The sequence below is a fragment of the Camellia sinensis genome, chromosome 12 (genome assembly GCF_055761805.1).
Source record: "Camellia sinensis isolate YWXY chromosome 12, ASM5576180v1, whole genome shotgun sequence".
Classification (NCBI taxonomy): Eukaryota; Viridiplantae; Streptophyta; class Magnoliopsida; order Ericales; family Theaceae; genus Camellia; species Camellia sinensis.
The window spans coordinates 122,280,099-122,306,466 of record NC_138972.1 but is presented as its reverse complement, the minus strand read 5'-3'; the positions used below and the strand labels follow the sequence as shown (position 1 = coordinate 122,306,466).

The following is a 26,368-nucleotide window of genomic DNA, read 5'->3' as shown; positions in this document are numbered from 1 at the left end:
CAAGTACAACCCGAATAGAAGACATCTTTACAACTGGTGAGAAAATCTCGTCAAAATCAATACCTTTCTTTTGCCCAAAGCCTTTCACAACAAGACGTGCCTTGTACCTCAGATTCTTGCCATCATTCTTCAATTTGAAGACCCACTTATTTTTCAGAATTTTCCTCCCTTTAGGCAACTTCACTAAATCATAAGTGTGATTTTCAACTAAGGAATTCATCTCCTCTTCCATGGCCTTTTTCCAATCACCTTTCTTTGCATGCTCAATTGCTTCTTGGTAGCTCTCAGGCTCCCCTTGATCAGAAATCAACACAAATTCATTGGGAGGATACTTTCTTGAAGGTTGTCGGTCCCTTGTAGATTTCCTCAACTCAAGTTGTGGTGACGGTACTTGAGTTGGATGCTCTTCCTCAATTTCTGGCTCAACTTCATTAGAATTAGCATCATCCTCTACATCTTCAATAGGTGGCTGCACATCTCCCCCATTTTCATTATCAACTGAAGATGAAGGAGATGGATCTATGTCAATGGGATCACTTGTTTTTGGTTCTGGTTGATCACCTTTGCCAAAGTCTTCAATTGTTTGGTCTTCAAGAAACACAACATCACGGCTTCGAATGACTTTCTTGTCGACCGGATCCCACAATCTATACCCGAATTCATCACGCCCATAGCCAAGAAAAATACATTGTTTTGACTTGCTATCAAGCTTGGACCTTTCATCTTTTGGAATGTGAACAAAGGCTCGGCAACCAAACACTCTCAAGTGCTCATAAGACACATCTTTGCCGGTCCAAACTCTTTCTGGAACATCACCATTCAAAGGATAGGAAGGAGACAAATTGATCACGTCAACCGCTGTCTTCAACGCCTCACCCCAAAAGGATCTTGGCAATTTAGCTTGTGAAAGCAAACACCTTGTTCTTTCCACAATTGTGCGGTTCATCCTCTCGGCAACGCCATTTTGTTGAGGAGTCTTCTTAACTGTCTTTTGGTGTCGAATACCTTGGCTGCGACAATACTCATCAAATGGCCCAATGTATTCACCACCATTGTCTGATCGGATGCACTTCAATTTTTGCCCTGTTTCTCTTTCAACCATGGCCTGAAAATGCTTAAATACTTCTAAAACTTGATCTTTAGTTTTTAGTAGAAAAGCCCAAACTTTCCTTGAATAATCATCAATGAAAGTAACAAAATAAAGTGCACCACTATGTGTTCTAACTTTTAAAGGACCACAAACATCCGAGTGAATCAACTCCAAAACATTTTCTTTTCTAGAAGCAACATTTTTATGAAAAGAAACTCTATGTTGTTTACCCGCCAAACAATGAACACAAGTTTTAAGATGTGTACCTTTCAAACCGGGTAGAAGCTCTTTCTTGAACAATACTTGCAGCCCCTTTTCACTCATATGGCCAAGCCGCTTGTGCCATAATTCAGTAGAAGTATCTTCTTCAAGTGCATTGACAACACCTTTACAAATTTTTCCTTGCATCGAATAAAGTGTATGAGTCTTCTTACACTTAGCCACCACCAAGGAACCTTTTGTGAGCTTCCATATTCCATCACCAAATTTGTTGTTGTAGCCTTCATCATCTAGCTTCCCGGTAGAGATCAAATTGAGGCGAATGTCGGGAACATGCCTCACATCTTTAAGCAACAACTTGCAGCCCAGATTTGTTTCCAAGCAAACATTACCCATGCCGATAATCTTGGACAAACCTTCATTACCCATTCGAACAGAGCCATAATCTCCTTCGGTATAGGTAGTGAAGAAATCAACTCGAGAAGTCACATGAAAAGAAGCACCGGAATCAATCACCCAATTGCTCTCTTGGCCCACAAAATTGATACATTCATCTTCACAAACAACCATGAGATCAGCATTGGTAGTAACTGCCGTTGTGTCTTCTTGCTTCTTGTCCACACTTTTGTCACGCCTTTTCTCCTTATTCTTGAGCTTTCGGCATTCCCGCTTCATGTGCCCTTTCTCATGGCAATAATAACACTCAATGTCTTTCTTTGAAAAAGAACCATCTTTCGATTTGTCACGGCTTTGATCACGACCATGAGGAGTCTTACTCCTCCCCCTTGTTTTGCTTCGACCTCTCACAACGAATGCTTCCGAATGAGAGGAACCTGCTGATTTTCTTCTAGTTTCTTCATTCAACAGGCTACTAGTGACTTGGCCCATTGTGACAACTCCATCGGGCGCTGAATTACTGACGGTCACAACCAAAGTCTCCCAACTTTCGGGCAAAGAACTAAGTAGCATCAAAGCCTGCAACTCATCATCAAAAACAATTTTCATAGAAGCAAGTTGGTTAACAATACTCTTTATTTCATTCAGATGTTCCGGAATAGGGCTGCCCTCTTTATATTTTAAATTAACCAACTTACGAAACAGAAATGCTTTATTTGTGGCTGATTTCCTATCATAAAGGCCCTCTAATTTTTTCCATAAATCATGTGCTGAAGTTTCAGTAGCAACATGATGAAACACACTGTCATCAATCCATTGACGGATAACACCAACGGCTTTTCGATTAAGCCTATTCCATTCATCATCTTTCATACCCTCGGGTTTGCCAGAATCACCCTCAATGGGTCCATATAAATCTTTACAAAATAATAGGTCCTCCATTTTAGTTTTTCAAGTTACCCAATTGCTTCCATTGAAGCTAGACATACGACCCACATTCCCCTCCATTGATTTACACAAATAAATAGACCCAAATAAACCGTAAGCTCTGATACCAGTTGTTAGGGAAAATCGATGTGATTCCCCACAAGTAAATCAATCAATGGGAATAAAAACTAATGCGGAAAAATTAAATCAAAGGCAACACAAGAATTTTTACGTGGTTCCCTCAATGTGAGGTACGTCCACGGGATCGAAATCCGATTCCACTATCAACCAAATAAGTTCCAAACGATTACAAACGAGACACTAATGGTCTCACAAACCACCCTTAGGTGAATTCCAAATAATCACAAATAAACAAAGAGGAAAGACCTCACCAAATAGATGAACCAAAATCTTCAGAACCAAAGTTGTAGAAGACCCAAAATAACGAACCAAATCAACTTCCACACAAAACTGAAACAAACCCACTGTGCACCCACACAAATCAATGTTTGTTGCTGTGTTTCTCAACTTCGGGAAAAACAAATCAAGTAAGGCAGCCGCTGCGCCTCTTTTTTTTTTCCCCAGCAAAAACGAAGACAATATATATATATTATATATGTTGTGAATCTTGGATTTTTATAATTAAATCCTAATTGTATCCAAATTGAATTGGGTCTCCTCAAATATAATATATAAAAATATATTATACTAAACCAAGCCAAATTAAAACTCTTTTAATAAATCAATTGGGTCTCACACTCCAATAAGGAGGTATACCCAACAATTACAACAACACTTCATTTTTTCAGAGTTTTTTTTGAAAAAAAAAAAAAATTCTCTTAGTTCATGTTAAAATTGATGTATTATTATTGATGGATGTATTGATGTTGTGTATATTGATCTGTATATTACAAGTCCTATATATAGAGAGGTTTTGGGAGTAGTAGGTGTAGAGTGGGTGGTGGTAGTAGGTATAGTGGAGGTGGTAGGTGGAGTGGGTGAGGAGTAGTGGAGGTGTGTAGTGGTAGTGGTAGGTTTTAGTGGTGTAGGAGGTGTACATTAACAGCCCCCCTCAAACTCAAGGAGGATAGGAACTAACCAACTTGAGTTTGAAGAGAGTAACAAAACAGAAAAATAAACTGATAAATAAAACAGGATAGGAGACACGGTATGGTCGTGTCAGACCGATGTAGCAGACAGTTTATGGGGTCATGTCGGACCGTTGTAGCAGACACTGTGTGGTCGTGTCAGACCGATGTAGAAGACAGTTTACGGGGTCATGTCGGACCGTTGTAGCAGGACAGTTTACGGGGTCATGTCGGACCGTTGTAGAAGACAGTTTACGGGGTCATGTCGGACCTGATGTAGCAGACACTGTGTGGTCGTGTCAGACCGATGTAGAAGACAGTTTACGGGGTCATGTCGGACCGTTGTAGCAGGACAGTTTACGGGGTCATGTCGGACCGTTGTAGAAGACAGTTTACGGGGTCATGTCGGACCGTTGTAGAAGACAGTTTACGGGGTCATGTCGGACCGATGTAGCAGGACAGTTTACGGGGTCATGTCGGACCGTTGTAGAAGACAGTTTATGGGGTCATGTCGGACCGTTGTAGAAGACAGTTTACGGGGTCATGTCGGACCGTTGTAGAAGCTGACCGGAATCAATTTATGGGGTCATGTCGGACCGTTGTAGAATGTTGTGGTGGTGTACCAAGGGGGCGACTTAGGGAGTGCGCCATGAGTGACTTATACATGATACTGTGTATAACCCCCCCTCAAACTCAAATAGGTGTGAAGATAGAAACCTATTTGAGGTTGAAACAAAGGGATTGATAAAGCTGGCCGGTGTAAAAGACACTGTATGAGGGTGTATATAGGCTGCCCAAAAAATATACATGGATGTAGATATCGAGCCCTCAAAAGTCGTGCCCTCAAAAGGTGTGCCATCAAAAGGCGTGTCATCAAAAGACGTGCCCGAGTCATGAAAAGGTGTGCCATGAAAAGGCGTGCCAGGTTGTCGGTGTCAAAAGGCGCGCGATGCGCGTGGCTGTCTCTGTGTCATGGTCGTTATAAACCGAAGCGGAGGAGGCAGAAACTGAGACAGAAAAACTGAGAGAAACCTCTGAAAACTTCTTCATTTTGCTGAGAAAGAGAGGTCATTTTGCTGAGAGAGATAGGCTGTAACACTCTGTTGCTGTTGCCCAGAAAATGGCTTCGTCGTCCCGTGGGCTGCTTACCCTCTTTCCCGACCTCAACGAGTCCACAGGAGAGAGAACTGGTGCGGTGGCCAGTGAACCTCAACCAAACACTGCTGGGTTTGCTCCGCTGAACTTTCCGATGCGGTCTGTGGAGCAAAAAATGGCGGTGCAGTCGGATGTGGAAGCCAATCAGTATACGTTGAAGGCATGTGTGGAGTCCATGACGGCGGTCACAAATCTGTCGCACCGGCTACAGAGTAGGACTAATGAGGTGCAACAATTAAACTCCCAGCTGGCTCTGCTCCAACGCATGTATAAGGATGCGCGAGCAGAGATAAGCGTGCTAAGGGCAGAAAACAAGGAGCTGAAGCGGAAGGCCACCGTGATGTTCCGATTTGGAGGGCCGCCATATGTTGCAGTGGAGGAGCAGGGAGTAGTGATCATGCCCAGTGGAGTGGAAAACACAGAGGCAACACCGTCAAGGGCTGGCCAAGACGGAGGCAAGAAGAAGAGACCGGCGGCAGAGTAGAGAAGGGATGGCGGTGTGTGGCCATCTGCAGAAAAGTAAACAAAGCCGGTGTTGTTGTTGTTGTTGTTGTTGTTTTTTTTTTTTTTTTTTTTTTTTTTGTGGTGTAAAACGGTGATCGGGGTAGATCCCTGAGATGAATAAATGACAAGATTGTGGAATGTTGTGCTTGGGTTTAAGAATAAAAATAAAATAAAAGAAAACAATGGATAAAGAAAATAGATAAAAAATTTGTGGATGGGACATATGAAAAACAGCGGTGTGATGTTGGTGTTGGTGTTTTGTTCGAAAAATAAAAAATAAAAAAAAATAAAATAAAATAAATAAAGAAATAAAATAGATAAAAAAAAAAAAAACAATATGTGTGGATGGGATAGTTGAGAAAGATCGGGTTTTTTTTTTTTTTTTTTTTTTTGTTTTTAATATATATATATATATAGATATTCTAGAGACTCGGGATGAATGATAGGTCTGGCAACAGGGGGAATCAGACTGATTGATTAAATAAAGTAGGAATGATGGGTTGGTATTATATAAAAAAAATATGTATGTATATATAGAAAAGAAAAGAAAAAAAAAGATTGAAGAGAGTGCGAACATGATGAAAAGTAAAAAGATAACATAAATTAAAAAATGAAAAGGGATAGTGGGGAACCGAGAGGTGTGATGCCTGTCGTGATGATGTTCTCTGTAACAAATAGAATAAATCATTCCAACCAGACCAGCAAGAAACCCCAAAAAATATAAAGAGACAGAGAGAGGAGAAGAGAGACACAGAATTTCAGATCTCAACAGATCAGAGAGCGCAGATTCCCACCGGCACGGCTCGAGCTCATCGGAGACGGGACAGGACCAGCGAGCGTGACCTTGTCGGTTGAAGCGGCTATCGATCCAAACTCAACGACGGATGGCAAAGGAGCAGCGACACTAGAACAATGGTGGTTGCAGTGGTGCCAGGGATGGCGGCGACGCGGTAGAGCTCTGGCGACCACGGCGGCGGAAGACAAGGGGATTAGGTACAGGGGCGTTCGGAAGAGGCCATGGGACCGATTCGCCACCGAGATCAGAGACCCATGGAAGAAAGCCCGAGTCTGTCAACGGACACAAGATACACACCAAGTTCTTCAACTATTCCTAAGCTTTATTCTTGGTGCAGTAATGGGTGGACCACCTGGGGAGCCACAGGTTTTGGGAGGTGGAGGGCACATGGTCTGATATGCCCATGCTAGCAACCCAATCAACAGAACCACAATAATTCTCTTAAGCATCCCTAAAACAAGATTGGGTGGAGGAGATGGGCTGTGTTTGTGTCTAGTATCTTTCCTACTGATTCACTGGAGAGAAAGAAACTCTCCGGCAGTCCGAGCTTGAACCGGAATCCGAAACCAGAGAGCTGCCCTTCCGTTCAGATGGAGCAACAGATTCATCAACTAGGAAGCAGTGGTGGTGAAGGAGAGAGGATTTAGGCAGTGATGGAAAGGTATGGGTAGAAAATTTTAGCAGACTAGGTTGAGATCCGGCGGGCGGCCAAGGCGAGGTTGCCGCCCGCCGGTGAAGCGAGAAATACTAAGGTCTTAACCTTGCTCTGATACCATGTTAAAATTGATGTATTATTATTGATGGATGTATTGATGTTGTGTATATTGATCTGTATATTACAAGTCCTATATATAGAGAGGTTTTGGGAGTAGTAGGTGTAGAGTGGGTGGTGGTAGTAGGTATAGTGGAGGTGGTAGGTGGAGTGGGTGAGGAGTAGTGGAGGTGTGTAGTGGTAGTGGTAGGTTTTAGTGGTGTAGGAGGTGTACATTAACAGTTCATAATATTACTGTGCTTCAAATTTATTGACCAAATGAGAAAACAAAAAACCAAAAGAAAATAAAAATAAAAAATAAATAAAAAAGAAGAAGAAGAAGAAAGGAGGAGCAACAAAAGCATTTTCTTAAGGGCGAAATCCAACGCAAAAGGTCATTGTACGTATTGAGGAAAAGAATCTTTATTTCTATTGATCCAAACTCACACTATAGTTTTTTTTAATGTAAAAGCACAAATCATTTCCCACTTGAAGCATAATGAAAAAAACACATAAATACATAGCCGAAGCACTTGGAGCACAAAAAGTTCCCCTGCCATCGTAATTCAGACACACCCTTCCTTTAACTTCTATCAAACACACACGCGCGCACACACACATATATATAATTCAGTTATGAATATAAAAATTAAACACAGAATACGCATAAATAGATAAAATTTTACAGAATTTGATATGAAGGGATTAGATCCACTTTTAAAAAATCTTATCCATTAATATAAATTATGTGTCATATTTTGTGACTATAGTTTTTGTGTTCTTAGACTTAATTGAAGAGAATCTTTAAAACGGTTGAGACGACAATCTTCCAAAGGTAGAGAGTAGGCAGCTTTCTTGAATTCACTCCAAGTGAACGGTTTGTAGAGACTTGGTTTTGGGGGTGATACCATCTTTGGAAGAGGAGAGATCCATGCATTAAGGGGTGGAGCCCCAAAATATATCATTGACATTCTGGGTTTCACTGAATTTGCTACTATTACTCTGTGTCTTGCGCTCACAAACTTTCCATTTGTCATAGCCTTTCATTGCCAACATCAATTAGGAATATGTCAATAACAAAATTGGAAAAGATATGTGCCATGAAAAAGTATCCCGAAAATAAAATATATGATATAAGTTTATATTAATGTAGTATGAATCATATTTAAAATAAATTTAGTTCATACATTTCATTTTGGGAGTGTTGTTTTCTTTCTAGTTTCATAGTTTTGACTTGTCAAGCTTAATGGGAGTTAATGAAAATGTCATACAAACATAATTTCTGTATAAAAAATAAATAATAATTGCATACTGAATATGGGTAAAATAATAAAAATGAATATATATACTAACCTGTAAAACATCACCCACAAACACGCAAAATTCAGTGGGGTCAGGAGTGACAGGGACCCATAACCCATCATGTAAACAAATTTGAAGGCCTTCAACATCGTTTGATCGCAGGATGGTCAAGATTTGAGGGTCAGAATGCTCTCCAAACCTCATACGAGTGTTTGCATTAAGCTTTGGAGATGGATCCCACTCCCTAGAGTTTTCCATAGGAGGGTAGTGATTGAGCCTGAAACATGAATCACTATGGACGTCTCTGATGAGCCTACTGAAGACGGATTTGTCTGGAACAAATAAACCTTCAACCACTAGATCTAGCATCTCGCATGTCAAGCTCCTAACTGCTTGTATATAATCATTCACAGCACAACTGTCAAATATAAAATTCATTTCAAACTCTACACCATAGGAAGAATAGGAAATATTGATAATTTCTCAGCCTCTATGTCATATAAAATTATTGAGGTATTTTAGAGTGTCATGTGCTACTTGTCATATAATTTTACTCCAAAAGCCTAATACTTCAATAACAAAATATTAAATACCATCGTAACATAGGGCTCTTTGAGCATCACGTTAGTTTAGCCAACCTATAACTTTAGGTTCGAGTCTTTGTGAGGGTGATGTGAGTCTCATATCCCAACTTTAGCTCTTCAGGATGTTGGTGGGACTAGGGGTCCATCCATGCCTCTCCTCGTCTCGTTTTGGTTCTAAATCTCTTGCAAATAGGAACTCTTATAATTATTCTTATAAAAGATTATCACAATGAATTGAGCTCTCCTATTTATTTTTTTATTTTAAATTAGTAAAATAAAAAAAAGAATTGTAGAAGACGATAAAATATCTGAGGGATTTTAAGCTGAGAAAAACATCAGCATTTTCATGATCATCGCCAGCTTGGAAATTCTTTAATTGGAAAAAAATGTTCAAGGCAGAGGTCCCCCTCTCCCTATCCAAAATTGGTAAAAGACATAACGCAATGCATGGAGGCTCAATCTCTATCTTTGATTTTGATTTTGATTTGTTTCTGACACTATTATTGTACTAAGTTTTTGATTTGTTTCTACTCTGTTACTGTACTACCACTTCAATTTCTTCCAATGCCATCATTGCATGGACTTGAAATAATCCATAAAGTTGAAGCAATGCATGTGCAATGCTTTACCCAGGACAAATATACCTATAATCAGTAATATTATTTATTTTAAAAATTCAATATCATTTAAATTCATTTTAAATATAATTACTACCGCATAAAAGTTAAATTTAAATCCTACGTTAATTTTTAGAGTAAGATTCTAGATACAATTTCTGAGCCTTTAGCTATTTTAATCTATAAGTAGTTTACAAGGTTTTTAATTTTTTTTTTCTTTAATTTCTTTTTGAACTTACCAAGATCTCATGTCAATTTCATTTGTATACTTTTCAGGTAATAATTCCCTTCCAGAAAAAATTCTCATGGCCTTTGAATCAAAAAATAAAATAAAATAAAATAAACTCACATGAACTTGTATACTTTTTCAGGTAATAATTCATATTTAACTCATGACCTTTGAATAAAATAAAATTAAAAAAATTCACGATCTTATATGAGATTTCCTTTCTTTCTTTTTTTATAATAGGTAAACTTGGAAAAAAAAATAATTAACTATTACGTATAACTTTTATAATAGGGACAATGGGGACATATAAATACCATCACATATTGTATTAAATTTCTCTTCATAAGAGTATGGCTGAAAATGAGTCAAGTTGTAAGTTGTTCAAACTTGCTTTGATAATTTAACAAGATTAAAATTATATTCAAACTTAGCTTATTTATGTAACAATTTGATCTCAAACGAGTTTTTAATGAGCCAAACACAAGTCGAGCTCACGTAATTTAATTTTTTATAATACATATAAGTTTATCAAGCAGTGTAGTAGACTATTCAAACTTTGTTTGAAAACTTAACAGCTTTAAATTTGTGTTCAAACTCAATTTCTTTACATAACGAATCGATCTCAAATGAATTTTTAATTAGTCGAATTCAAGTACTTGATTCGTTTAATAACCCTATATAGAAGTTAAATTCAAAATCTCACACTAAAAAATGGTGCTATATAACCACAAGTCCAAAACCTCTAGTTTTGATATTTCGATTGTTGAATGAATAGTATTCTCTATTCAATATCTCTTGGCCTAACAATGCTTAGTGATCGTAATTTTTACTCAAATTTTTATTTAAAAAAAATTAAGATATAATTTATATTCATTTTATATGTAGATATCATCATATAAGAGTTAAGTTTGATCATACAACGGTTAAATTGGAACACTTTGAGCAAAACATGAACTTTTTAAATAAAATGCTAGTTATAAATTATGGATAATTTACTGCTCTAGCCCTAAACCTCCTATACATTGCAAAAAAATATGACGTCGCCCTTTGTCATAATGATATTTTGATTTTTTCATTTTATTTTATAAATGAAGTTGAAATTTTCATTTTATTTCTTAAGAATACTGAATTGGAAAAATCATCAAAGTTGAAAATTACTGATCTATAATTATCATATCTTTAAGAAATTTACAAATTTCTTAATTATTTTTAAATTTAAAAAAAATTATAATTTTTATATAGTTGATGATGAACCTTTCAAAATGAGATTAAGGCTTTTTTTTTTTTTTTTTGTTGGCGATACAAATTAACTTTCCTTTCCAGAATCTTATATACATGTATATTTATTTATTTATTTTTTTTCTTGAACACAATATAGCGTCCATTTGTAAGGAACTGACACCAATACAGAAAAAATTATTAATTAGCCTTTCAGTCACCTAATGCAGACCTTACTCATTAATCACATTACAAATTTTAAAAACCTCTTAAATTATGTCACATCATCAATTAGTACATTAGTTAGTATATCAATTGATACATATAGCATTATTCTTGCAATTTAAATTAGATATTTGTCACTCTACCGTTTAATAAAGGTGGATTAATATAATGTGCCATCTGTAAAGTTTCTTGCTACGCCATATTTTTGTGCTTATTTTGTCAATTTAACTCATGCCTTTGATTTATGTAAAACGGTTGTGTAAATAATTATTGGCATTGAAAAGAAGTTGATACGGAAAATAGACAAGTGGCTTCTTTTCAACATTATTTGATGACTTTTAGTCAACGTGTAAATAATTGCTTTTTTAATCCGTTAATATTATAAATTTAAATTTAATTATTTAAAATTATCATTTTATGATTTAAAATTTATTTTACATATATATTTTACACTATACCAATTTAATCTCAATCACACAGCTCTCATTTAAGATAAATTCAAAATATTTAAGTAAGATTCATAGTATTTCCATTTTAATTTAGGAGAACTCCAAAATTGCAATAGAGAGATATACATACCAACTAAGAATGGGATAGCCATGAACAAGATTATATACCAATTATGTTCTTTTAGATTCATGAAAATTTGATTATAACACTTGAGACAATCCTTTTAAATGAAATAAATGACGCACATTTAATAGGACTCATATCAAGTAAGAAAATTATCACTGATTATTCTATGATCAAATTCTGGGTTTTTGGGAAGTTAGTAAAAGGCTAATTTTTGACTTTTTACCAAGCTTTTTAGTTTTTTTGGAAGTGATTTGGAAGATTGGTAAAAAACTGACTTTTTACTTTTTAGTTTAATATTTATTTATGATGTCAAATCAAATTAAAATGACCAAAATACCCTTATCCTTACCCACATCACCATTGAAGCCAATATTTTTGCAGCCATAACCAAATGGACTAGGCAGGTCCCCCGCTTGTTGTTGCTTCTCCGAAGCGGGTTTTGCGAAAAAATCACTCCCTTCCTTCTCCATTCTTGCAATGATCTCCATGGGAACACCATGGTTGACCACCTTGAAGAAACCATAGTCTTGACATGCCTGCACAATTTTCTCAGACGACACAGACCTCTCAAGAGAGAGGTCAATAATGGGAATTCCCACAGCCCTTGCCTTCTTGGTCCGAAATGGAGTCGGAGATGACACAACCATACTTAACTATCTGCAAATATATATAGTGATAGAAGAAGAAAGATTATGGAAGGTTGAAGAATGGATTTTATGTTCCAACTTTGAAACATACACACACACATTTTGGTATTTATATACACGAGAGAGGGAGAGACTCAATATAAAATAATAGGTTACGTATGCATTTAATAATGTTGATTCCACTGCATTCATAAGAAAATTTTATTTATATAACTTAATATATATATATATATATATATGGATTATGTTATATAAGTAGAACAATTACATAAAATTGAAATATGTAAATAATTATTCATTCTAGATATGGTCGAATGCACATTAATATTGAAATAGAATTTAGAATTGATGGATGTAGATTTGGACAGAAAACAATCTAGATCCTAAAATTATATATACATATGTGGGCTAATCATATTAACTTTTCTTTTTTACTTCATAAATTGTTATTAAATATTAGTTTACCTTCAAGTAATTTTGACGTAAGTTAAAATTAATTTGAAAATGAAATAACAAATTAAATAGTGATTCAGTCATATTTAAATAAAAAAAAACAAGAGTCTCATGCCAATACAGACTAAGAAGATTAAGCAAAAATAAATTTCATTATGAAGTCAATTGTAAAATTCAGACATAATTATTAAATAAGTAGATCTTTGTAATGTTTTTTAGGCCATGGCTAATGCATCAATTGGTCCAATCTATATACATGTGATCCATTATAAACATAAAAAAGAAACGAAAAGAATTGCAACAACTAAAATGATGGTCAATTCAAAGCTTAAAATCAGTCAAACATACTAGATTTAATCATTTGAAAAGGTAAGAAATTGCGTATATTTTGGTCATTTCAAAGCTTTAAAAAAATCTAAAATTGGGATTTATATGTCTGCTTTTGAACGTGTTCTTGTGCAAACGAGGAATTCATAATAAAAATGATGAATTACAAATACATCTCTGAAGTTTATTTAAAATATGAATAGTCTCTTTGTGGTTTGAAAAATTACAAATACTTTCCTGTCAAAATTTTTCATTTAACAGAATTAATTGAAAAAGTACAATTTTTAACTGTTCACCTATATAATAATAAAATTATATGAATTATTAATTGAAATAAAATTTTAACAATATTAAAAACTGTTAATTAACTTGATGGTTTATTAATAACATGACCTATTTATTATGAAATTAGAAATCTTAAAGTGCATAATATAATTCTTAGAATCACAGGGAGTAATTTGTAATTTATGTAAATCTTAAAAAATGTGTTTGTAATTTACTCTAATAAAAACAAACCAGTGAAAATTTTAATTGAGTATAATTTGTAACTCAATGAATGACCTTAATTTAACTCAAAAGTATATATTCATAAAAACCAGGTTTCTCTCGTCCATATAAATGAACTTTGATCTGCAGTTTAGTTTTCTTGGTATGGGTTTATCTTGGGCCTCTTTTAATATTCAAATTGTTAGTGCATACTATGCTTGGCTTCACTTTTTAAAAAATATTTTTCAGAAAATTTTACATTTTTATTTTTCATATTTTTTTTACTGATTTTTTTAATATTTTAAGCAATTTTTTTTAATTTTTAGACATACTTAACTTAGATGTATTTAAAAAGTAAAAAATTTGTGAAGAAAACCTTTTAAAAATTCACTAAATATCCAAAATACAAAAAAATATGTATGATAATTCAGTACATTTTTTGTATTTTTATGTATTTATTAATTTTTTAAAATATTTTTTCACAAATTTTTTATTTTTTAGATACATCTAAGTAAGGTGCATCTAAAAAGTAAAAAAAAATGTTTAAAATTTAAATAATATTTACTAAAAATAAAAAAATACAAAAACAAAAAAAATTAATTCAAAAAACTCAAACCAAACACATTGATTATTTTTGTAAAATTTTAAATTGATTGAAATTACTTAGTCAAGTGATCAGATTATGATCATATAAGAAAATGAATGATTATAATAAATGTGAAGCGTGACGTTTAACAGCTATTTATTTTATTTTATTTGTCACTTTTAGATATCCTTGACAAAAATTAAATCATTTTTATAAAATAAAAAAACTTCATTAAAGAAAGAAAAAAAAAGGTTAAAAAGTTGGATTTTTTTCTTTTATTTTTTTAAAAAACACTTTTTTGAAGTTTTTTTTATAATTATTTTTAAAATCTTTCTAGGTTATGAAAATAACATATTTCAACAATAAATAAATAAAAATCACTAAAAATAATTTTTTTTTAAAAAAGAAAAATAATTATGATTTACGGCTGTTTGTCCCCTCTGATTCGATTTTGTAACCGACTGCGTGGAATTAAATAGTAATTCTTACTTTAAAAATTTCAAAAAAAACACTCATTTAAAAAATGTGTGCAATTATTGCAGAAAAAGTCTACAGTCCAGACTTTTAGGGATCAGGAAAACAATGGTTAGGATTAAATTAGTGTGTTTTGGAGCACATAGGTCCGTTTGTTTTTAGAGATAGAATAGAAGGGATTCATAATGAAAAGATTGATAGTGAGAGAATTAATAGTGAGAAATTGTTGAATTATTTTTATATAAAATAATAAAACAAATAAAAAAATATAAAAAATTAAACATTATATTTAAAAAAAATTCTCAATTTATAAAAAATAAAAAAAATAAATTTTTTTTAATCCCCTCACTATTTTTCTAATACCATCTCTACCTCTTCCTTACCAATCCCCCTTCCTCCTCCTTACTAATACCAAGGGATTACTAATCCCCTCCCTATCTCTCAATCCCCTCCTCACTATTAAACTCAATCTCCTCCCTATAATCCCAAACAAACGGGCCATATAGTTAAAATAAATATGAGTCACACATTATATTTTTAGATAAAATTTTAAGTAATAATTTTGAATTTGTAAAATTATCCATTATTGCATGTCTAAAAAATCTTGCTTACTTGATTTTATTTATTTATTTTTATTATCATTATGATTAATTTAAATAGTGAGTTATCATATTTATATTTGTGTTTGATAATAAATAATTGGGTAGAGTATCACATGGCACAAAATTACTGGTACCCATTAGTTTACTAAAATATAATGACACAATACTATATTCATATTTGTAAAGTATTAGTTTTTGCACAACATTTTATATTGTACACTTTCTTAAAAACTTTCTTAGTCTTTGTTTCTCGACATTAGAAAATTTGGACAAGGTCGATTAAAATCTTATGCATTTGATTTAGTTGTTATGTTTAAATTTTAAATTCATGAATATAAAATTATAAGACGGGATAAATGTCCCATAGAGAAGATGAAAAAAAGATTTTTGCTTCTATTCTATTTCTCTTCTTTTTATATATCAAATTTAAAATTCAAATACAATGAATGAAAAACAAAATTTAGGATTTTTTTTTTTTTTCTTCACCAAACTACAACAGTACTTTTGTTACTTTCATCCATAAGAAGAGCAAATAGTTCATAAAATTATTGTCAACAATGCAAAATATGTCGTTGGTCCTCCACCTTTTGCCCCTAAAAAAATATATAAAAAAAACCCATCCAACAAATTTTAATAATACTCAACAAATAAATTCCAACTTAAAAAGAAACTTGAAACTTTTAAATTATGATTCTTAAATACACATCATAATATGAACCGTTATATTTAAGTTATTGCAATTATTGATTGGTTTTCAAATCAACCATATCAACCCCGTACCACATCATTACAGTTGAATTTAAATATATGCTTTAAAGATTTCTAGCATTTCCGTCAATTTGTATGGCATGGAAATAGAAATGCTAAGACTTCTAAATTTATCTCCAATGACATGGACTCTTGCATGTTATTTTATTTAATAATTAATTAACTTAGATGTGATCTCTTGTCATGTGAATATATTTAAAAGTGTTATTTTAGAGATTGCTAACATTAACCACACAGGAAAATTGTTTTCAATAACTTTGCTCTTTAAACCTAATGACTTACAAAATTCACACATAAAACTATGAGTAAAAGATATATAAATAAAATAATAAAATATATACAAAAATAAAGTGAATAGTATTTTCCAAATATCATATTATTGATCGATCATTCTCAATCCTAAATTTTAGGAATACATGTCTTACTTTCCATGGACAAAGCCGGCCGATATATAGAACATGAAAACCAGAGGACAATACCTTCCATTATTATTAATATTGTATATGTAATGTAATGTATGTTTTTTTTATTTTTTTAAATAAGCAAAAATAAAAAGTGATTTCCTTGCAAAAAAACCTTTGCCATATGTAGTTGGAATTGGAGTTGGACTTTATTAATTAGAAGCTCTTCCTTGGACCAAGTCTTAATTGGAGTTTCTCTGCCTATTTTTCTAACAAAAAATGATTTACTATCAGGCTACGTTTGGCAAGTAACTATTTCAGTCAAAAAATTATTAAAATCGTCTAAAGATTTTCAACTCATACAAAAAAGGTCAAATATTTCTTCTCATTCAATTTACAAAGCCAAAGATTTTTCCCATTTACACTACTTTTTACATATTTTTTTCGTAAAAATTTAAAAAATCCTTCTCAAATATGTTAATTTTTTTCACCTTATATTTTAATAAAAAAAAATCAAAAAGCCATTTTCCAAACAAACCCAAGTACTTTCATACGAAGAAACTCATTCAAACGATATATCAACAATATTTTTGAAATTACAAGCCAAAATAGGCACATCATTCTGTATAAAAATACTATTTATATATCGCTACTCTTTCTCAAATGAGAACACAAGGAAATAAAAGAACAAGAAAAGAATGTATGTTGTGGTCTTTAGACTATTTGACCTAGTTAGTTGGATCATACTTAATTAGATGTTTGTCTTTGGACTTAATCTTAACTGGGGGTTGGTGCTTTCTTATCTTTTAATCCCAATGGGCTTAATTAAGGCCAAACAAAATAATCATACAAGGACTTGAGAATTAGCTCATGTCTTGCCGTTCTAGTAGGGGAAAAGAAAACAAAAGAGAAAGAAGAATTGATGGAATATTACTGATGTCGTTTTGGTGATTGACAGTAAGAACGTCGTTACATTGATTTCTTTGATGATTTCTGCTGAATTATTCTATTAACCTCATGTCATTTGTTATGCTAATATCCAGTCCAATGGACTGTTCAAGAAACCAATCCAATTATAAAGTAGTAATATAAATAAACTAAGTACACATAATACAATATATACGTAATTTGGCAATATGCTACGTCTTTGAGTCAAAGTAGATCAAATCCATTATACACAATTGTCACAATCTTACCAAAACCAAACTTTGTCAAGCTAAGAAGCCTAGAATGGAATTGCAAACAAGATATATAAGATATATATACAAGGTTCAATAACATGTCTACGTCAACGAATGATAGGAGATCAAATCCATTCTAAGCAATAATTATAGAGGTCTGAATCACTTTAGTCTACAATGCTTTCACACACTCTCGTTGAAATCCTAACTGAAATAGTACAATAAATACCACCAAACTTCATGCCGAGAGTGCTACCCCAGACTCATATTCCCTTGTTGATTTTTGAACAGTGTTAACGTCAATAGAGGTGGTCATGAATCGGATTGGTTTGATTTTAAAGTGATCATGGGACTAAACCGTTTCTTATGATTTTTAAAAAATTAAAACTAGAACCAGCCATTGAAGCTATGTCATCAAACCAAAACTAAAGTACAAATACCAATTTGGTTCTACAATTCTAAACTATGTTATATCAGAAAATCTTAATCATCAACAGAAGATCAATTAATTGCAACAGTATCTAGAAGAAACTTGAATTTAATTTAATTAAATACACTGAGACATTGGAATTGAAGTTCTATCGTGGCGCTTAATATATCCCCCTCTCATGAAAAATATTCGAAAATCCAGTCATCTACTTCCCTGAGCTTCCAAGATTGACAGCAGCCTAACCAGTAAACACAACATTTGTAATGTCTGGAAACCTCTCCTTTATTGCTGCTTTGACTCCAGATCCAATGGAGTCAGGCCCTACATACTTTACAAGGCAATCGCCACCCTCAACAGATAATACTTGCACATTCCCACCATAGTTCTTTATGGCTGGCCTCAATATATCAAGATGGCCATTCACCGCCTACATTTACACAGCAGGAAATTCTAATCACTCCCAAATTTCAACGTAGTTCATATTATTGCTATCAATGGATGAAATTCAAGATATTTTGGTATTGTTTTTACTCCCTTCGTAGCTCAGGTTAGCAAAAGATTACGTCTACCGTTGTCTCACTTGTGTGGTCATCATCATACACTTGGCGAATATCCTTGACTGCATCTCCAAATTTTTCCTTCAGTACTCGTTCAATCCCCATTTTCATGGTAGTTGTTGAGCTACGGCAGCTTCCACATGCTCCTGTTTTCCATTTACCATCGAAATCTTAGCCAGTTGACAACAAAAAATGAATTTGCAAGGCTCAAAATTTGAAACACCACTCAGACTTTGTATAATTATGTTGAAAATCTAATGACCATTTTCACCCTAGAAACACCGCTCAGGAACACGAGTAACAAATTTTAATGACTAGTTCAGACAATGAGGGGAAACAAACTTTCTCGAGTTTATACTGGTCACCCACCTCAACAATTTCAAGTTTCAGCCATTTCTGATTCATTCCAAACCACAAATTTAGCAATGGTTTATTTGTCATCTTAAAGCCATCATGGCATTGATTGGCAGCTGAAATGGGATGTGGTTGCAAACATGTTTAATGAATGAAAGCTTTACGCATGCCTGGTTTTGCTTATAATGTGTGTTCTGATAAGTGGGACAGTAGAATTTAGAAAAATACTTATCTAGTGTCACGGGAATAACATAAATCACCAAATTCTTGATATCTCATCGACAGTGCCAAGTGTCACGCTGTCTAGCAAATTTACATCATCTAGATGATTTTGGATGCCTCAACTGCATGCAGTATGATAGTTTTTGAGTTAGTTGGAAGTTTCAATTGCATGCTTGTTTTATTCTTCCTCTTTTGTTTTTATTCATTGCATCTGAGGTATGGGATCTAAAATTCAACACATGAAGGCTCTAAAATCTACATCATCTCTATGTTTATGATTTGCAAAAGATCTAGTTTCGTGAACATCTTCAGGACAAAGTCGTTATGGACTTAATGTCAGCTTTAATACTTGAACGCTTACAGAAAATCTATGAAGCACTGACACGTTCCTAGGGCCTACGTACGAGTGTCGGACACGTATTGGACACAAACATCTCTCTAACGTGTCCTCTTTTTTTTTTTTTTGAATTTTTGCAGTCGGAGACGCCATGGACACGCTGTGACACTTTCCGAACACGTCTGAGGTGGATCAAAGCCCTAACTATTGGAGAGAAAGAGAGAACGACAGAAAGAGGTCGAGGGAGGAGAGGAGCAAGGAAAGAGAAATAGAGACAGAGAAAGAGATCAAGAGAGGAGAGAAGATAGAGATCGAGGGAGGAGAGGAGAGGAGACAGAGAAAGAGAGCGAGGGAGGAGAGGAGAGGAGCCCTAACCTGTTCACATCAACTGAAGAAGCTGAGGTATTCGTCTGCTATCTTCTTCTTCGCCTCGTCCTCTTTGTCTTCTGTCTCCATCTTCTTCTCCTTCTTCTTCTCCTCCCTTTGCTTCGATGTATGCTCTCTCTCTCTCATTTGACTTTCCCCCTTTGCTGATTCACTTTCCCTCTTTTTTATTTCACCCGTTTCTCTCTCTCTCTCTCTCTCTCTCTCTCTCTCTCTCATCCTTTATTTTCTTCCCTCTCTCTTTTTTTCTTTTTTCTTTTTTTTATCTTTATTTTTGTTAAACCTAAAATTCATAAAATAAATTATTTTTATTTAAAAAAACTCATTTTTTATTAAAAAAATTTAAAAATATGTTTATTAATTTTATTATTATTGTAATTGTATAAAAATTAATGATTTTCTTTTTATTTTAGACATATAATAAATAAATAAAATTATATATATTAAACGTGTCCCCAGCGTGTCGTGTCCCCCATTTTTTTAAAATTTGCGTGTCCCCGTATCCGTGTCGTGTCCCGTGTCCGTATCCGTACTTCATAGCAAAAAATGCAAAATTGAAATTGGTATGATTGAAAGATTTTCATCGAGTGCACGCATCACACTCATCCTGAATCTTTCACTGCAAATCTCCTAGTCCGTATTCTTATTGCATGACATAGGAGGCAATTCCAAAGGTAAAGAGCTCATAAAACTTTTTTGATTGTGTTTGGGAGAGTTTTCAAAAACAATTTTCTACTTTCAGAGAGTAATAGAAAACAGAAAATATCAAACCACGCCTTGTATCCTAATCAAGGAAAGTCTACTACATGAATCCTTTTTCGCCATTGTATTCTATCAAGGGCTATATGATAAGTCAAATTAAATCAATTCATATCCTTTTTTTACTATCGCATCCCATGTTAGCTTAGATCTTCCCCTCTCCCTAACATCTCCATTTATGGTCTTCGTTGTAAATGGCCAAATCACCTTAACCTGTTTTCTTTCAACTTATTTCAAGAGTAGTGCAATTCAGCCCCAAAAGTAAGACCCATTTTTCAAACCCACTGACGTGGCAATCTCTTAGAATATCCAAGACAACTTTCTCTCATATCTTCTCTAACAATCAGCCAATCACCCCTTTTACACATCACTGATTGTAGAAAGTGGGTCTATAAAATGGATTTGTATCTCATTTTCCTATTTTCGTCTTATTTCTAATTTCACGAATACATCCATTTCTAATTCTACCTTTCCTACACACATCTCTCTAACCATTCTAATCTCAGCTGCACTCATTTTATCCGCACATTGTTTCTTGATTTCCCATAAAACTGAAAATAAAACTAAAATTCATTTTGTTTGTCTCAGACATTGTTTTCAAAAAACCCGAGTTAAAAACAATCAATTACCATGATGATGTTTTCTACAATGTTCTGATTGAAACCCAGAAGCAAAAATGAAAAAAGAAAAACAAAGACGCCCTCATTGAATAGTATCTATCAGGCAAGCTCAAAAACCAATACTAACAAAAATTGAATGTTCATTTGGAAATAAAATAAGATGAATATAATCAATTCAATTAGATTAAACCATAAAACAATGAAAGAATAGGCCAGAAATAAACAAACCTTGGAGTTTGAGAGAGATGACACCGTCTGCGACGGAGACGACGTCGACGTTGCCACCATCGGAGATGAGATAAGGCCGAACGTCCTCAAGAACCATGTCAACGTTCTGAGGTGTGAGTTCGAAAATCTTGGCCGAGTAGAGTCCCGGAGGAGACCCACTGGCTGAGGCTTTAACTGCCCATTTTTGAGGAACTAATCTGGGTCCTCCTTGGAATGAAACGAAAGATGGAGATTTGTGGGATTTATTCGAGATTTTTTGGGGGGAATGAGAGGGGTCGATTTGGGGAGGACAACCCAGTTGCTGATATTGATGCCATCGTCGTCGAGCTCTTGTGCTGCAGAGAAGAAAGGTAGATTGAAAGGTGCGGGAGGGTTAGTGCCCGTTTGGCATGTGGGTTGGGGTTATGTTAGGGTATGTGGTGAGTCCGGTTCGATTAGGTTTGATTAGGTTCAAACCTGAGCCTAGTTTGGGACCCGAGTATGGGTTTGAACTATCATTTTGAAGTCGGACTCAGCCGCTCTTGGCCGGCCTGTGGTCTTTCTTAGGCCTGAATACGCTTTAAATCTATACTTAATTTTTTGACTTATAGACTGGTTTGATTTAATTTAAATTTTAACCGAAGTCTGTGAGACCCGACATGGGCCGGTCCAAAATCCGAGCCCGATGTCATGTGGACCGGGTTAAATTTACACCCCTATATTAGGACTTTTTAATTATAAAAAGATAAAATAAATTTTTTAAGCTCAGATTGAAAGTTGTTATATATAAACTATAATTTTTTCATTTTTTCTTTTATAAAAGTTAAAAGAGTTAAAAAGTTCATCCTAAACGAACTTATTTTAACCTCAAATTAAAATAGTTAAGAAAGTCTAAAGCCAAAAGTCAACTCATATTCCAAATGAAGCCTTGTGATTCATTAATGTTTGGTAAAAGAAAAATGAATAATGTTTGGTAGCCCGAATTATGTGGCTTGAATGGCTCGAATTCTGTAAAACGACGTCGTCTTACACCCAAAACGACGTCATTTTGGGTGTTTCGAGCCATTTGAGCCATGTATTTTCGGGGCACCAACCATTGCTGAAGAAAAATACTACAAACTACAAAGGTTTCGTTTGGGAACTGTGTTGCTTTTTAATTTTTTGGTTTTTTGGCTGGCCTTATTTGGAAACATTTTATTTTAGTAATTTTTAGCTTTTTACAAAAAAAATGTGTAAAAAATATATGCAGTTATGCTGGAAAATGTTATAGGTCGCAAATTGCGGACCTCACACCCATGCGAGACATTTGATTATTTATTTAGTAGAAAATTTTGTATCCTTAACATTATTCCTATTATGCTATGGACTCCAAATAATCTATCAAATTTTCTATCATACATCTCACATAGGTATGGGATCCACACACATGTGAGTTTGTGTGGGCATTACCCATGTGAGAGGTTTGGTAAAAAATTGACAAATTATTTGGGATCTGTAGCATTTTTATTTTAGTCTCGGCTAAAATGTCTCGTTTGGGTAAGACTCTTTGACTTCTGTGAGAGAAAACGTGAAATGATTATAATTTAAATGTGATATTTTTGTCTTATTAATTTTTTAACGTATTTTATCTTTTTACAACCATTTTAACCTTTTAATCTCCCAAACCTTGAATGCCAAATTAGGGCAAAATTTTTATCAAATTTTGTGGCAAATGTTGCAAGTCTATGTGACATTTGGTAAAAGATTTAGAGTATAACTTGTAGAGAGAGTAAAGTTAGAGATATTTGAGGAACTATGAAAAAGGTTAATTTTTTAGTTTTTTTTATTGTAGCTTTTTTTTTTTTGGAAAAGCGTGAAAAAAATAAAGATAATGTGATCTAAAGAATCAATTGTTAACATAAATTTCAGAACTTCATGTTTCGGATCATTTACCATGTATATCATCAAGAAAACAAGACTAAAACAACATACCTGAATCTATCGATGAACGGTTAAACGGAAGCGTCTGATTGTCAATAAAACCTTTGATATTGACTATGTTATTGCCTCCTAATCCTTTCCCTTATGTGCCTTATGTTTCTCCTTGAGAGGATTTAGAAAACAAAACAGTATTCTTGTTTTTTCACTCTTGGGAAGGAATAGGGACCATAACCTTTTAAAGGTTGTAATTGGTTTTCATAACTGAAAGGTAATGAAAACCAATAAATTAACCATTATTGGTTTCATAACTGAAAGGTAATAAAAACCAATAAATTAACCATTATTAGTTTCATAACTGAAAGGTAATAAAAACTAATAAATTAACCATTATTATTATTGGTTTTAAAACTGAAAGGTAATGAAAACCAACTTTAACCAATATGTTTTAATTTCTATTTCTGCCCCTCATAGAAATAGAAATTATACAATTAGTATCTACACATTAGGTCCATAACACATATATACCCTTAAGCCTATTAACTAAATTGAATCACTTAAATTGTAGGCTTCTTATAAATGATAACACCACATTTAATTATGTAGTCCCATTGAGACATTATCTAACAATCTCCCACTGGACCACATATGTATCTTGAAAAATGTGCTTAACTTTAGTGAGCTCAGAAATTTGTTATCATAACTTGAGGGTATCCAAACAATCTTGTCCATTAACTATATTAATATAGGATCAAAGCGGTCTTCGTTACATCAATCGTAACTCGACCCACCAATGGTCACGTATACAAATATAGCTAAATGACATAGATCAATCATGGATGCGTAGCATGGAAATTACATGTGATGTGATCCATACATGCCTATGTCCAACTGGTCCTACTTAACTTTATTGAGATCAATACTTCAAAATACGTAACAGAGCGTAATAAACTGAATACTTCATTTCTGCAGAAATTAATCTAATTACATAAATAAAACTCAAGGCTGACATAAAGCAGTAATATAAATTCAAACTCCCACTAAACCAGAATGTTCTCAAATAGAACAACACCCATATGAGCAGTGTGCTCATGAAAGACCTTGGGTGGTAGTTTCTTCGTAAGTGGATCCGCTATCATGGAGTTTGTCCCAATGTGCTCTATGGAAATCTGTCCACTCTGCACTCTTTCTTTTACAACTAGGAACTTGATATCAATATGCTTTGATTTTGTCGAGCTCCTGTTGTTATTGGAATATAAAACTGCAGACTTATTGTCACAATATATCTTAAGTGGTCTTTCAGTGTCTTCCAAAATACGCAACCCAGTGACAAAATTCCGCAGCCATATCCCTTGGTTTGATGCCTCATAACATGCTACAAACTCTGCAGCCATGGTGGATGAAGCTATGAGCGTCTGCTTTGCAGACCTCCAAGAAATTGCTCCACCAGCTAACAGATAAATATAGCCTGATATGGATTTCCTACTGTCTTGGCATCCAGCAAAATCGGAGTCGGAATATCCAATGACCTCTAACTTATCCGATCTCCTGTATGTGAGCATATATTCCTTTGTTCTCTGTAAATATCGCATAACACGCTTGACTGCTTTCCAATGATCCATGCCAGGATTACTTAAATATCTGCCTAACATGCCAACTATAAACGCAATATCCGGACGCGTACATACTTGAGCATACATTAGACTCCCTACAGCCGAGGCATAAGGAATCTTCTGCATTTCTTGAATTTCAAGACTGTTCTTCGGGCATTGGCTGAGACTAAACTTGTCTCCCTTAGCAACCGGGGTTTCACCTGATTTACAATTTTGCATGCCAAATCTAATGAGTATTTTTTTCGATATAGCTCCTTTGTGATAATCCCAGAATACCACGAGAACGATCTCGGAGTATTTCGATTCCTAATACAAAGGAAGCATCACCAAGATCTTTCATTTCAAAATTCTTAGATAGAAATCTCTTGGTGTCATGTAATAAGTTTATATCGTTTGTGGCAAGCAATATGTCGTCAACATATAAAATCAAAAATATGTGTTTACTCCCACTGAACTTGTGATACACACATTCATCAACAACGTTAGTTTCAAAACCATACGAAGTGAGAACTTGATGAAATTTGAAGTACCACTGACGAGAAGCTTGTTTGAGTCCATAGATGGATTTAGTCAATTTGCAAACCATATTCTTTGGCTCTCCTGACACAAAGTTTTCTGGCTGCACCATATAAATTGTTTCTTTAATGTCACCATTAAGAAAAGCTGTTTTGACATCCATCTGATGCAACTCAAGATCAAAATATGCAACAAGCGCCATAATTGTCCTAAAAGAATCTTTCGAAGAAACTGGAGAGAAAGTTTCTTTAAAGTCAATTCCTTCTTTTTGAGTAAAGCCTTTGGCTACAAGACGTGCCTTATACCTCTCCACATTACCATTTGAATCCCTTTTGGTTTTAAATATCCATTTACAACCTATGGGCTTCGTACCAACTGGTAATGAGACAAGTTCCCAAACTTTATTGTCTTGCATAGACTTATATTCTTCATTCATGGCTTCTATCCACTTATGAGAGTTGGAACTTTCCATAGCTTGACGAAAGTTGATTGGATCATCTTTCGACATTCCATTTTCTACCTCATGTTCCTGGAGATATACAATATAATCATCTGAAAATGCAAATCTCCTTTCTCTGGTGGATCGCCTTAATTGTTAACATAAATTTCAGAACATAAACCTTACACTTTGGATCATTTACCATGTGTATTATCAAGAGATCAAGACAAAATGACATACCTGAATCCATCGATGAACGGTTAAACGGAAGCGTCTGATTGTCAATAAAACCTTAATATTGACTTTGTTAGAGCCTTCTAATCCTTTCCCTTATGTGCCTTACGTTTCTCCTTGAGAGGATTTAGAAAACAAAACAGTATTCTTGCTTTTTTCACTCTTGGGAAGGAATAT

The 26,368-nt window shown here is 34.2% G+C and overlaps 1 protein-coding gene and 2 pseudogenes across 2 annotated transcripts; 1 reads left to right on the top strand and 2 right to left on the bottom strand.

Annotated features, from left to right (window-relative positions):
• LOC145789121 (mannosyl-oligosaccharide glucosidase GCS1-like) overlaps window positions 1-26,368 on the bottom strand; it is a 377,152-nt pseudogene that overhangs the window by 71,092 nt on the left and 279,692 nt on the right.
• The window catches only part of LOC114293746 (uncharacterized), a 67,252-nt pseudogene that overhangs the window by 10,038 nt on the left and 30,846 nt on the right, over window positions 1-26,368 (top strand).
• On the bottom strand, window positions 18,086-22,020 carry LOC145804751 (nifU-like protein 1, chloroplastic). Of its 2 annotated transcripts, none has more exons than XM_082899754.1 (3): window positions 21,494-22,020; window positions 18,596-18,735; window positions 18,086-18,459 (listed from the first exon to the last, which is right to left on the bottom strand). In XM_082899754.1, the coding sequence occupies exons 1-3, from the start codon at window positions 21,588-21,590 to the stop codon at window positions 18,271-18,273; spliced, it is 426 nt and encodes a 141-aa protein (XP_082755880.1). In that variant the 5' UTR covers window positions 21,591-22,020; the 3' UTR covers window positions 18,086-18,270. The 2 variants fall into 2 exon arrangements, with proteins under 2 accessions (XP_082755880.1, XP_082755881.1); XM_082899755.1 differs by having other exon boundaries at window positions 18,602-18,735.

What these genes read in the sequence shown, in the direction of transcription:
- LOC145804751 (XM_082899754.1), bottom strand. Translation starts at nt 21,590, where the DNA reads ATGGTTCTTGAGGACGTTCGGCCTTATCTCATCTCCGATGGTGGCAAC. An exon ending in CATCTCTCTCAAACTCCAAG is followed by an intron (nt 18,736 to 21,493) that starts GTTTGTTTATTT and finishes AATGGAAAACAG; the next exon opens with GAGCATGTGGAAGCTGCCGT. An exon ending in CAAGTGAGACAACGGTAGAC is followed by an intron (nt 18,460 to 18,595) that starts GTAATCTTTTGC and finishes GTGTAAATGTAG; the next exon opens with GCGGTGAATGGCCATCTTGA.